General features: G+C 41.8%; 1 protein-coding gene across 4 annotated transcripts in view; it reads left to right on the forward strand.

The window, feature by feature from the left end:
- Nucleotides 1–11139, forward strand: part of LOC118845036 (BTG3 associated nuclear protein) — a 251976-nt gene extending 240837 nt beyond the window's left edge. For all 4 annotated transcript variants that reach the window (XM_036753062.1, XM_036753063.1, XM_036753064.1 and 1 more), the window contains one exon: nt 10370–11139. In XM_036753062.1, coding sequence (XP_036608957.1) covers nt 10370–10441 — 72 coding nt within the window. In that variant the 3' untranslated portion in view covers nt 10442–11139. The remainder of the gene's footprint in view (nt 1–10369) is intronic.
- The last annotated feature ends 2804 nt before the right edge of the window (nt 11140–13943 follow it).

A 13943-nucleotide genomic window follows, 5' to 3' on the forward strand; every position in this document is an offset into this window, starting at 1 on the left:
TATGTGTGTGTGTGTGTGTATGTATGTATGTATGTATGTAGTTTGTCTCATTTTCATATTTGTCCTATTCCATTGGATAGTGGGCTCCTTGAGGACAGGGGCTATCTTTGTGTTTCTTTGTGTCTCCAGTGCTAGCACAGTGTCTGACATAGAATTAGTACTTAATAAATGTTTATTGACTCACTGCAACTTCCATCCAGGTTGACACTGATGCCCTACATGGATTGGTCATCTTACCCTATTGTCCACACTTCTCCATTTTGCCTACAGAGGCCACCTTGTGGACATCCAAATGTATGTCTTCATAACATTAGCCTAGTATATAAATCTAGTAACTGTATGAATGAAAGCCTATGAAGTTAGCCTGGCATGATATAGTGAACTCATGCCAACTCCCAGTGATCCATTCTTCCCTGAGTGCTCACAAATTATCCATTTAATAATTCATTCTAGAATTTTTCTGAGGATCAGTTATGCTCCAGCCTCCACCTCCAGCCCAGTGCTTCAGCTCCCATCATGGGTCCTTGGGTTTCTGGTTGGTGAAACTTCACCCTGTGTAGCCTGAGTCAGAACGCCCCCTGCTGCTGTTAGCCGGCCATCTTCATGTCATGCTCCCGTGCTTCAGCCTGCGCCTCCAACCTGGCACTCCACCTTCTGCCTTGGGGCTGTAGGCTTCTGCTTGGTGAGACCTCACTGTCTCTATCTGACTCAGAGCCCCTCGCTGCTGTCACTCGGCCATCTTCACGCCATGGTCCTGCGCTCCAGCCTTCACCTCCAGCCCAGCATGTCAGCTTGTGTCCTGGGTGCCCGGGCTTCAGAGACTCCACCATTTGTAGCCTGCCCCAGACCCCTGTGCTTTTCTTTCCTGTTCATCTTCATGCTATGCAAGTGCTAGTTGTCCCCTTTCCACCTTTCACTCAGGTAATAAAGTAAGCCGACACCAGCATGCCTGGAAAGCACACATCAATCCTGTGACTGTTCTGTGGTTGCACTTGCTGTCCCTGTGACGTCCCTGACCATCACTCTCTTCTGTGTGTTGTCCTCCCCTGTTAGAATGTAAGCCCTTTGAGGGTAGGGACCATTGCTTTTTGTGTTTGTGTCTCTATTGCTTCGTACAGTGCCTGTCACACAGTAAGCGCTTAATAAATGTGTTTGTTCATTCACTCATTATCTTGATGTGACCGGTTGTGTCTGCTCCATCCTCTTATCTGTGCTGTAAGCCTGCACTTGTCCACATTGCCCCCTGGGGATCTCATGGGAGAACCTTCCTTAGATACCTTGCTGGATTCCAGATGTACGTCATCTCCACAGCATTTGCCTAATGTAGTCATCTGGAAAACTTGCAACTACAAGGAAATGGGATTAGTCTGGTATGACTTCTAGTAATCACTGCTTCCCCCAGTGCTCACAAATTATCCATTTAATCATAAGGTCATTGATCTAGAGCCAGAAGAGGCCTCAAAGGTCATTTATCACTCTAATCCCAATTCGCCTGTTCTGCCCTAGGATTTTTCTGAGGATCGATGGCAAGCTCCCTCAGCAGTCTTTAACTTCCCTGACTGACTTCTGCCATTTTAGACAATTGAAACATTCTGCTTATCTCCATGACCCTTAGCATCTCTGGACCAATGGTCCAGCCTATTTGCACATAGGCATTTGGACACTGATCAATTTTTGCCTCATGATTCGCAGTCACATGACAGAATTACAGTTTGGAAGAGACTGCATTCTACAATTACATTCAAGTTTAAATTTGTTCTGTGCAGGTGTCCCATTTTCCCATCAAAATTGAGTGTTTTGTTACTTCCATTCCCACGCTCTTTGCTCCAGCTAGTCACTCGCTTACCCGCTTCCTTTTGCAGTCCCTTGACCATCTGAGTCTTCATTTCAGCTCCTAATTTTCATGTAAAATGCTGGCCATGGGGGTATGCACCTGTAATCCCAGCTGTGGGTGGATGGGGAGGGAAGCTGAGGCAAGCAGATCACCTGTGCAAGAGCAGGATTAGAGCCCATTGGGTGTCCTCTCTCAATCCTGTACCAAGATGGTGAGCCCCTGGAAGAGGGCCCATCTGGCCTAGCTCAGAAATGAAGCTGGAAGTGACATTCAGTACTGGGACTGAGCCCGAGTGGCTGTATGTCCAGCCTAGATGAGATAGGAAGACCCAGTCTTACCATCCCCACCCCCACCCCCCAAAAAAAGCATATAAGAAGCTTCCTGGCCAAAATAAAACATTTTTCTAGACTCAAATTGTCCTTGGTGCCGGGTTCTCAAATCTGTTCTTAATTACTCTTCCCTGCTGACCTGTTTACTCATCCTTTTCACTGTGTACTTTGTTTTCCATGTTTTCTCTTCCTTTCTGGTGTGATTCATTGCTAATCTTGACCCCAGTTCTTGTGTATGCTATGTCTTCTATTTACCCACCTGCTTCCTATCTTTGACTGTTTCAGGCTGGTCTCCAGTTCACATGTGCTTTTGGACGATTAGATTCGTTGCTTACTTACCCTCCATCCTCAAACTAACTTAAGCATGTTCCTGACTCCTGTGGTGTCTGTCATATACTAAGCACATAATTCCTTCTGCTTCCTTCCCTTCTTTACTCCCTCTTTCCATCCCTTCTCTTTCCCTTCTCTTGTCTCCTTCCCTCACTGCTGCCCACAATCCTAGCTCGTAGCATGGATGGTAATTTACCGTAGGTCGATGTGTGATACAACCATAGAATTTTGGGAGTTGGAGTGGACCATAAAAATCTTCTATTCCAACTCTTTCATTTCAAAGATCAGGAAACAGGCCTAGGGATAAAGCCACAGAAGTAGTGGGCAGCAGCACCCAGGTCCTCAGATGACAAACCCAGAACTGTTTCCAGGATTACTCAGATGCCCACATTGCCTCTTTATTTCTATGGATTTAACATTTTCCTTCTCCTTTTTTTCTGTTTTTGGGTATGTGAGCCTCCAGAGCTCAAGCTATTTACCTTTTTCCATCTCCACACATGTGAAGTAACCCATCCAGGGTCACCGAGGTAGTAAAGAGCAAAGTTCCATCTCTAATTGCTGAGGGTTTAAAATAATATTTCTTGATATTTATTCTAGGCCACTAAGAGCATATTCTTTTATAATTTTGTGGTGTTTTAAAAGTTTAAGAATTTTGTTTTTAAATATTCTGTCAAATTCATGAATATTTTATAGAGCATTAGATAATAATTAAGCACACACAGTTGTTTGGGAACTTCTTGTGTATCCAGCAAAACATGGGCCTGGTCTTAGAGAAGCATTCATTTCAGTGCCAACTCTCCTTTTGCCTTGGAACACCCCAATATTAGTGGTGAATTTGAGAGAACCTTTGAATATATCAGTGGGATTTTTTAGGGCTTTTTGGTTGTTTAATCTCTTTACTTGTCTCACGTGCCTCAGAGTGGGTAGGTCATTCCATTTCTAGCACGTGCATCTGTTTCCCACATGATTGGCGATAATAGCTAAAGACACTTGTGACACTTTGCATTGTGTTAAGTTTTAATAGTGTGGTTAACCACAGAGATTTATACTACACTCAAGATAAACTGGAAAGGAATGCGAAACAATATGGAGGAATAAACTAAATGGTGAAAAAAAGAAAAGAAGAACCCATCCTGAAGCTAAAACGTTTCCTCGTAAACCATTCTTTGCTACAAAGTTAAGGAGAGAAATCTGTATATGAAAAGACATGTAGTTCTTGTAAAATATCTCCCTTTCCCCTCCCCACCCCAAGTAGAATATAGGTTGATGTAATAGAGAGTTCACTAGATGGAGAGGATGGAGATCTGGGTTTAGAACTTTCTATGGGACACTGAGGAAGTAGCCTTGTCTCTAGGCCATTTTTTTGCAGCTATAAATTAAGGGGCGTCAATCAGCCAATCCTTAAGGACCCTTCCAGGTCTTCTGTTCTGTGACCTACGATCTAAAGTCTTGAAGTATATATATTTTTTAAAAATACATTTTGTATTGTTTTTTTTTACATTACCAGAATTTCTCCTCTTCCCTTTCCCAGAGAGCCATCCTATGTTACAAAAAATATTTTAAAAAAGAGGAAGAGAAAAATAAAACAGCAATATCTATCAATACTTAGAAGACATCTGAAAATCTGTGCAGCATTCTGCCCCCATATAGCTCCCACCTCTGCAAAAGAGAGTGGATGGGGTATCTTTTATCTCTTTTTGGGAGCCCTCCTTATTCTTTTTAATTTTGCAGCATTCACTTTGGATCGTTTTGTAGTTTTTCTTTCCATTTACATTGTTGTTGTCACTTCTTGGCTCTGCTTACTTCATTTCGTATCAGGTCTTTCCATCTCCTTTGAATTTATCATTTCTTGTAGCAGTTAGATTCCATTCCATTTCATTTGTGTACCACCCATTGGTTTAGTCACACCCTGACTGATGGGCATCTACTTTGTTTCCAGTTCTTTGCTTGTACTACAAAAAGGTCTGCTCTACATATTTTGACACCTATGGGAAATTTCTTCCTATCATTGACTTCCTTGGGGGTATATATCTACTAGTCCCTTTACTTTTAGTCCCTTTATTTGCATAATTCCAAATTGCTTTCCAGAACAGTTGTAATGATTCACAGCTCCTCCAACAATGCACCTGTCCTTCCATGACCCCTGAAATCTAGACTCTTCCCATCTTTTGACTTTCTCATCTTTTGCCCATCTACCTCAGGTCTTTTTTGGAAATTTTGTATTAATTAGATTTAGACAAAACTTAGTGTCTCATGTTTTTTTCAGTAAGGGAGATGGGTTAGACTCAGAAGTCCCTCTTGACTCTTAAATCTTATTTTACTCTCAATTTAATTACTCATTAGGATTTCATATTAGATTCATGTGTCTGGGCACAGAGATCTGAATACAAGTGTTCATAGGGTTTCATAGGCTTTGGAGCTGGACCTTAGAGATCTTCTAGGCCAACTTGTTCATTTACAGATGGAAGAAAATGAACAAAGAGAGGAAATGATTTGCCCAGAGTCACATAGATAAGTGTCAGTAGTGAGATCTGAACCCAGATCCTGTGATTCCAGAGCCCTGTGCATTTGCCACTTTACCAAGCTGCTTCTCCTTTCTGGTGCCCGGTTGTCTGAAGAGAATGGGCACTTATTAGCCTCTTTACCAATGTTAGTCATTGTTTTATAATTATTTGATGGATAATTAATAAAAATTAGTAAATCAATACTGTTTAATTAGTGATTGTCAGTATTATTTGATAATAATCAGAATGTAGAAGAGCTGTCCTATAAATATTTTTAATTTGTTTGCCTTTTTAGCCATTTATGACCCTACTTGGGGTTTTCTTGGCAGATACTGGAGTGGTTTGCCATTTCCTTCTTCAGTTCATTTTACAGATGAGGAAACTGAGGCAAATGGGGTTAATTGCCTTGTCTGAGGTCACACAGCGAGTAAATGTATAGGCTGGATTTGAACTAATGAAGATGAATCTTCCTGACTCCTGGTCCAGTGCTCTATATCTGTACCACCTAGCTGCCCTTTGTTTGCCTTTAGATACCTGCAAATCCCCTTTGCTTTAATTCACCCATTTAAAGTATAAAATGCTCTCTTTTTTTCCTATTGGATGTAGGGCTTATTTGAAGCATCTAGAACATTTTTCTCAATCAACCAACCAACAAATATTTAGTGTGCATCTATTATAGCATATAAAGTGCATCAGAGAAAAGGAAAGGAACAGAAATTGGATAAGCATGTATTAAGTGCCTGCTATGCGCCAGGCATTGTACTAAACACTCTGTAAATACTTGATTCTCAGAAAAAGTCAACAAGGTAGGTGCTATGATTGACCCCATTCAGTTGAAGGAAATGAGGTAAACAGATTATAAGACACAGACAAAGCAAGAAGAGATTATACATTATATGATTATGTGATTTTATAATTACATCATACATTATGTGATTCACACTTAAAATCCCTGATGATGACGATAATGATGGCAGCTAGCACTTACATGGTGCTAGCATTTAATTACCTCATTTAATCTTCACTGCAGTCCTGAGATGTAGGTCCTATTAAGGTAATCTATTAAATGTCTGTGACTGGATTTGAACTCAGGTCTTCCTGACTCCAGACTCTGCATTGCATCTGCAGCGCCCCCTGGTGGCCGTGAGACGTTGCACTAAAGTACATGCCCTAAGGATAAGTCAGGGGAACCTGTCTTTAGTGTTGTTTACTTAGCTCATCCAGTAGGTTTGCAGTCTCAGTAAATTCAGTGCAATTCACGAGGTACATAGGAAAGGTGACATTTGTAATTTCAGCAGGAAAAAAATACTTTCTTTTCATTTTTTTTTTTTTTTTACCATATGATCTTCACAAATGGGCTCATTCAAGCGGTTACTTATTTTGATAGTTTGTATTCTTAATAGTATATAGCTACATCCAGACTGCATGATGACTTGGTTATTTTGTTTACAAAAATGAAACTGTTCCTTGTGAAGTCACTGGGAGGCCAGCCGTCTTTAATTCCATTGGCCCATCATAGATATCAGCAACGCGCTTTCTCACACTCAAGGAGGTGTGCAGACATCCTCAAAAACATGTTGGAATTGTTTTACTTCATGTCTTTAAATTTTCATTATTCCTGATTTCTTTTTGAGGATTTTTTCTTTCTTGTCATTTTGAAATTTTAAACTTATTTTGGTTATAAATGTGTAACCCTGATGCTGTGGATGCCTAAAAGTTCCCAGTTATCTTCTGAGGGTTATCACGCTTTTTAAACTTGATTGGTCAGCGCTTCCATCCCACCTACAAGCTTGAGAAATATTCTCTCATAGACAGCCTGCTGAACTGCCCTTGAATGCTCATAGCTGCGTGAAAAGGGCTTTGATGTCAGAGGGCTCAGTTCAGATCCTGGTTGTTCCCACATTGTCCCCATGGATGAATAACCACAGGCAGATCACTTCATCTCTCTGGGCCTCAGATATTCGTATTTCTGAAAACAAGTTCTGGGGTTCTTTCTGGTTCTGAAGCCTAGGAAGGAGCTAGGAGGTACATTGCATAGACTGTTGAAACTGGAGTCAGGAAGACCCAAGTTCCCATCTGCCTCAGACACTTGCAAGTTGTGTGATGTCAGTTTCCTCATCTGTAAAATGGGATAATAAATAGTACCTGCTTCCTTGTAAGGATGAAATACCACTTGTTATTAACAAACCTTAAACTACTATGTAAATGTCAGCTGATGATTATGACAATGATGAAACAAACATAACTTGTGGTAACATTACCATCTGTGGGCTTCGCTGTGCCAGCATATGCTTGGTTCCAGACTCTGACTTGTCTCCTACCCCAGGTCACTTAGTATCTGAATCCTCAGTAGGAGTTCTCCCGCTCCCCTTCCCCACAGTGCTCTGTCTTCCCTGTAGATCCAGGGTTCCTGTGGTAGCACTGACCTCTGTCTGCCCTCCTCCACTCTCTTAAGGAGCGATTCTTTAAACAGCACCACATTTAGCAGTCCTGCTGGGTGGTGTTAGGGAAGCCTTCTCACTGCAGCTGTGCCTGAGAATATAAACTCCTCAAGGGTAGGGTCTTCATTTTTTGTCTTTGTAATCCCCAGTGCCTAGCATAGTGCCTGACACATACTAGACATTTAATAAATCCTTATCGATAGATGGATTTAATATATTTTAATATTAATAATGCTTTTCTTTTGTTGAATATTTTAAATGTTAGTAGTACTTTACTCACAGCCATCTTGTGATTCAGGTAGAATAAGTATCATCCCCATTCTACAAATGAACAAACTGAGCTGACGAAAAGGCAAAGGGATTTGTTCCCCTCCTCTCATTTTTTTTATTATCTTGTTCAGGCTCACACAGCTAGTGTCAGAGGCCTGACTCAAAGTCCCATCTTCTGACTCTAAACCAACGTTCTTTTTATGACTCCAGAGTGTGTCTCATATGATACCATGGAATGCTAGGAGCAATATAATAAAATGTTCAATCCTGGTACATCTGTATTTTCTTCCATTCTACCTGTCGTCAAGTTCCTTCCATCTTGTCCCAGTGGACTGAGGGGTGTGTGTGTGTGTGTGTGTGTGTGTGTGTGTGTGTCCGTGTGTAAAATGTCTTTTTAATGTCAACTTGTTTTTTCTCTTCTAAAGAGGAGACAGGTTTTTCTATTGCTTTTCTTCTACTCATTCCTTTTTGTCATTTTCCTTGTTCTTTTGTCTACCTTTCATAAATAGTAGCTCCTATTTCTTTCTTAATTTATCTTCTCAATCCTATAGATTTTGTCTTTTTCACCTCGTGGCTTAGTTACTAGCTTGAGCCGCAATCATAGCATTGTTTTAGGCCCTTACCTTGTCTTTGGTCTGATAGAAGGAACGCAAAGATGGGAGAATAGCTTCCCTGGATCAGCCTTATGGTCCATCCAAGGCTGGGTTTTATCCCTGGTGGGGTTGGGGGGCAACATCATGGAACACATGGACTCACTGATAACACCCTTAAAGCATTCTAGTTTCCCCTAATGACTCCTCCTAGGTCCTTCACCTTAGGCCTTTTTGTAAGCCATTTGTCTTTGCTGCACTGTGGGATAATGAGGGCCATTTCCTCTATGATGCATCCCATCTTTTATTTGTTCCACTTACCTTTTAACCTTCATGAAAGCTTTTTAGCTCTATAATAGCTAAGCTATGTTTATCTCATGCTGCTAGCTCTTTGGCATAGGCTCTGGCCATTCTGTTCTTATCTCTCTAAACTAAAAAGTCTAGCTCCCTTTCCCTTCTCCAAATCCAAATATGTTACAGTTCTCTTCAGGTGTAACAGCCAGAAGAGGGCATGGTCTCTCATACCCTGCTTCTGTTCAAGACTAGAATACTGCTTCATGTACCCTTCCGAGTATTACCAGATAATTATGGGTAACATGGGCAGTTGGTCTGGCTGCTGTCTTTAGGAAATAATCTTTGCACAACAACGATTCACATTCTCTGCCTTTTTCACCCCTCCGTAGACCTCCAAAGAGGTTTATTAAGTGGTCCCAGTGATTCTCTAATTGGCCTCTTAAGTAAGGAGACTGATTTCCACCAGCATGGTGGTGAAGGTTTTGGATTTGGACTAAAAGTACTCAGGGATTGAATTCCCACCTTTGCTATTTACTGCCTGTGTAACTGTTCCCTACCTTTGTCTCTCCCCTTCTTCTCCTTCTCTCCTTCCCTCTCTTTTTCTTTCTCCCTCTTCTTCCCTCTTTCCTTCCTTCTTTCCCTTCTTCCTTTCCCTCTCCTCCCCCTTTCCTCCCTTATCTACAAATTGAGAGAATTAAAGTGGGTCTCTACTAGCAGTGAATCTATAATCCTCTGTCCTTCAAATGAGGTAATATGTAAAAGTGCTTCACAAACCTTAAAGTGCCATCGAAATGTTAGCTATTACCCTTATTTTTATTCAAGAAAACCTGTCTTGTTTCTTGAAAGTCACCATGTGTATTTTAAGAACCTCTCTTTTTCTGTGGAGTCCCTTGCCAAGGTATTATTTTTCATAATAATGCCATGTTTGTGTTACAAAGATACAGCATATAGATTAAAAAGTCTAAATGTATTTCTCAGGTGACTGATAATATTGGGTGGGAATGGGTACAAGAGCTATTTTTAAGAGAATTGACAAAATGGATTCTCTCATCCAGGCGAAACAGGATCGGGGGAGGGGGAAAGGAATAAATGCTTATTCAGTGCGCACCGCGTGCCAGGCACGGTGCTAAGTGCTGAACAAACCTTACTGCATTTGATCTTTCTAACAACCCTGAGGGGCAGGTGCTACCATTCGACCTTTTTTTACAGTTGAGGAAACTGACGCAGGCAGAGGATTAGTGACTTGGCTGAGGTTACACAGCTTATATATGTCTGAAGTAGGGTTTGAACTACCGTCTTCCTGACTCCAGGACCCAGGCATCATCTACAACGCCCCCTAGCTGCACAGTAGACTAGAAAGACCAGAAGATCGGCTTTGAGTCTTGCTGATTCTCATGTGTGACCTTCGTCCAGTCACCTCCTCATTTCTACTTCTACTCCTCATTTCTCCCATCTAAAAAAATGGGACTAACATTATCACTTACCTCAAAATGAGTATTGAGTTAAGTATCAGAATGAAGTAATGTATGTAAAGCATTCTGTGAATGCAGTGGTATTATTTCTGCATGAGAAAATAGGGCAAAAAGAGAGTGAACTGGACAGGATGCTGGGAGAGCCCGTCAGGTGAGAGTGGTCGTAGCAACCCTTTGAGTTCTTACCTCTCTGGAGACAACTTCACATCTGGGGACAAGGGCACCTGAAGGTGGTTTCGTTCTATTTGTTCAGTGACTTTTGTTACTATATCCTGATAGATGTCCTTTCTAAAACTTTGTTCCAGAGCACGGATGCCCTTCAGTCCACTCTCCAGCCAGAAATGCAGATTGAGCATGGCGCCATCCAGATCCAGTGAGGCAGAAGGGGGGACCGAGGGGCTGCAGATCCAGGTGCCCTGGCTGTGCTGATTGGCCGTGGCTTCCATCCAGAGACCTGAGGGGGAAGTGATCACCACCCTTACTGGCTGGCGATTCCCTGGATGTGATCATTGTTCTGAAACCATGTTGTCCTCATGGTTTAATGCATGGGAGGTCAATACGCGCACACACACACACACACACACACACACACACACACACATTCTGTTAGAGTGCACTTACAGACAGCGAAATCCTCCTCCAAGGACAAAAAAAAAATTCTCCTGCAAAATCAAAAGTTCAAAAATAAATTAACATCCCCCACCAGCAGCACTTCCCATGTCTTCTGAGTCATATACTGTTGGGAGTCTAGAGAAAGATGGAAGCAAGCATGGAGCAGATACTTTACTACATATAGAAAAATCAAGAACTAAAATATTTTTCATTGTCTAAATGGCTTTTTTTAATTTGCTATGGTGTTTATAACAAAAAGAAAAAAAAATTGGAAAAAAAAATGAGTGTAAGTATCCAAGGCCTTTGGCTAAGTGTTTTCTGTTCAGTGTAATGAAAATAGGTATTTGAAAAAAGACTACTAACAATTTTGATGGAATTGTTGCTTAAACTACTTTTCTAGGAGAAAATGCTATTGAACTGTAATTATGCATTTCTAATGAAATAAATAAATGTGTATTTATGAGCACAGTAGCTTTAATGCTATTGAACATCAGGGGAGCTCAATTTCAGTAGAACTTGACGTCGCTTTTGGCTTGGCGTAATTCTCATCTCAGCCATTGCTTAGAAGACGAGATTCTGATGCTTCTTGGTGGTACTCACAATGCTTGTTAGCCTCATCTCAAAGAAACTGGTGTGACTGTTTTGGATGGTTTGCACAGGGTCTTCCCATCCATGTGGAATCCTCCCTGTCATCTCATTGACTCGTAGGTGGAGGATCTTGGTGAACATCTAACCCAACCCTCTCATTTTATGATGAACAAGGAGACAAGGAGAGAAGTGAAATGCCTTAGTCAAGGTTATACAGGGAGCAACAGAACCAGATTTTACACCTAAAGTCTCTGGCTCCCAATCCTGTCCTCTTTTCACTACACCAGCCTCCTCCCCATCCCCACCCCCATGTTGCCCATAAAGAAACTGAATCTCAAAGTTGAATATTGAATAGAATTCTGTTTGGAAAACTACATTCCCTCGCCCCTACTCTGCATCAGCATCGTGGCAACTGCACTATGAATTACTTAAAGCCAACCCAAAATCAATTATCAGAGGCAGCATGGCATAGGATAAAGCACTGGACTTGGAGTGAGAAGAACCTGAGTTCAAGTCCCACCTCAGACATTTACTAGCTGTGTGACACTGGGCAAGTCACTTAACTTCTCTCTGACTTGGTCTTCTTATCTGTAAAATGTGGGGAATGGACTAGAAGACTTCAGGTGCTTTCCAGCTCAATGAGCCTATGTTACCAGAAATATACTTGCTGAGAAATTCACACTTTACTTTCTATTGTCCTTCGGCTGGGGGTGGGGGGTGGGGGCAAATAAACATGCCATCCCATTCATCTCTAGTGTCTAATGCTGGTCCAGATAAGTAGAGAAAACAACCAAGCAAATGTATGTTCAGCATCATTCAGGCTATTTAAACTACATTAGCCCACATTTCCTAACTGTCTGTCCTCTATCTCCCCTGTCTGTCTGTCCATCTGTCTGTCTATCCGTCTATCCATCTCGATCTACCTGTCCATCTGTCTATCTCCTCTATCTGTATCTGTCCATCCATCCATCCATCCATCCATCTATCTGTCTGTCATCTATCTCTAAATGATTCAATGGTAATAGGAAAGAATCCTAGATTTTCAGTTAAAGGACCTAGATTCAAATCTCAGTGCTACAATGTGTTATGCATGTGATCATGGGCAAATCACTTCATCTCTCCGGCTGGACCTTTGTTTCCTCATCTGTAAAATAATGAGGTTGAACTAGATGATCTCCCAAGCTTCCTTCACTCCCCAATGTCTTTGATCTCAAAAGGTCCCATGAGATCTCAGAAAGTGTTGTTGACTCTAATATGGAAAATACGCTCTGTTTGGCATGTGGTTTAAGGCTGTTGATTACTTTGTAAGTTTACCAGCTAAAATAGGTCGGTGTGGGAGTGTCAGGTAAGGAGGAGGTAATGCCACCAAGTGCCACAAGGTGGCTGTCACCTTCCATTACCTGCTAGAAGCCCCGCTCTGCACCTGTTGGTTGAGAGTTGTGGGGACTACTCAAGGTAAGCATCCTTTTTGGGATAGGCTTTGCAGTGCTTGGACTAGGAGAAGGATGTAGACGAAATGTGGGCTGAGCCTAGAGTCAGAGCTTTATCTGTTGGAGGAGGAAGCCTCCTGGAATCACCTTTTATCTCCCTGGAAAGGTGTAAATTGGAAAGCTGAGGTGATCATTTTAGGTCACTGCCTTTCATCAAGCTGTATGAGCTGCCTAAGACTAACAATGACTTCTTTGGCCTTTTCCAACGCAAAGACTCTGTGAGAATTGAAGTGGACAGAAGAACAATTCAACTTTCTCCTAGAGAATGAGATTTGGGGGGGGGGGCTGTTTTTCTACTTCCACCTCCATCATATACCTCTACCTCTGTCCTGGATGAATGTGAAAATCTGGGTGCCATTGACAGAAAGTAGTGGCCCAAAGAAGCAGATTTAGGGGATAATATAATAAGCTTGTTTTGGTACATGTTGAGGTTGAGGTGCCAGGATTCAGGTGAAGGTGTCTGAAAGGCAGTTGGAGATGTGGTTCTGCCTCAAAGAAGGGAGGTTTGAATAACAGATTTGGAAGTCAACTGCTTAGAAATGGGATGGCATAGTGAAAGGGTGCTTCAGTGTCATATGGAGCTTTGGTATCTAAATAATAATAATAACAATGATAATAAGAAAAAGTATCTGAGTTGAGGAAATATTTGACCTAAGTCAGAAAGTTGGAAAGTAAAAGAAGGTCCCATGGAGGGAAAAAAAGGAGGAAGAAGGGCTACATTACACTTGTTCCTAAGAAACAAACTAGATCCTTTTCCTGAAAGGTGGGGCTCAGGGTTCTCAGCTCTTTGTCCTCTAAGGAATTATGATGTAGGTCTATGCATTGGTGGTGGGAGGGGGGAGGTCTGCTGGAAAGGGCCAGAGGAGGGAGAGAAGAGCAATGGTGGTTGATGAAGCCTTAGGCAGCTCTTGACCACCCCAATAACAAGAGAGAAGATGCCTATCTTCCTGGGGTATATATGGAAGACATGATAAGGAACCTCCCAAGACTTGCCCAGCTGGATAATTAATACCCTCTTTTGGTAATTCATATGGGCTTGAAGGAACCTAAAAAGGATTAATAAAGATTTGGGCAAGAAACTGAAGACCTTAGGGACACAGTTGACTTTATCATAGTTACCCCTTGAAGGCAAATGACCCAGAGATGAAGAACAGGTTTTGGAGAGTGAAGAGCTGGTTAAGAAGATGAT

The sequence above is a fragment of the Trichosurus vulpecula genome, chromosome 3, assembly GCF_011100635.1.
Source record: "Trichosurus vulpecula isolate mTriVul1 chromosome 3, mTriVul1.pri, whole genome shotgun sequence".
NCBI lineage: Eukaryota > Metazoa > Chordata > Mammalia > Diprotodontia > Phalangeridae > Trichosurus > Trichosurus vulpecula.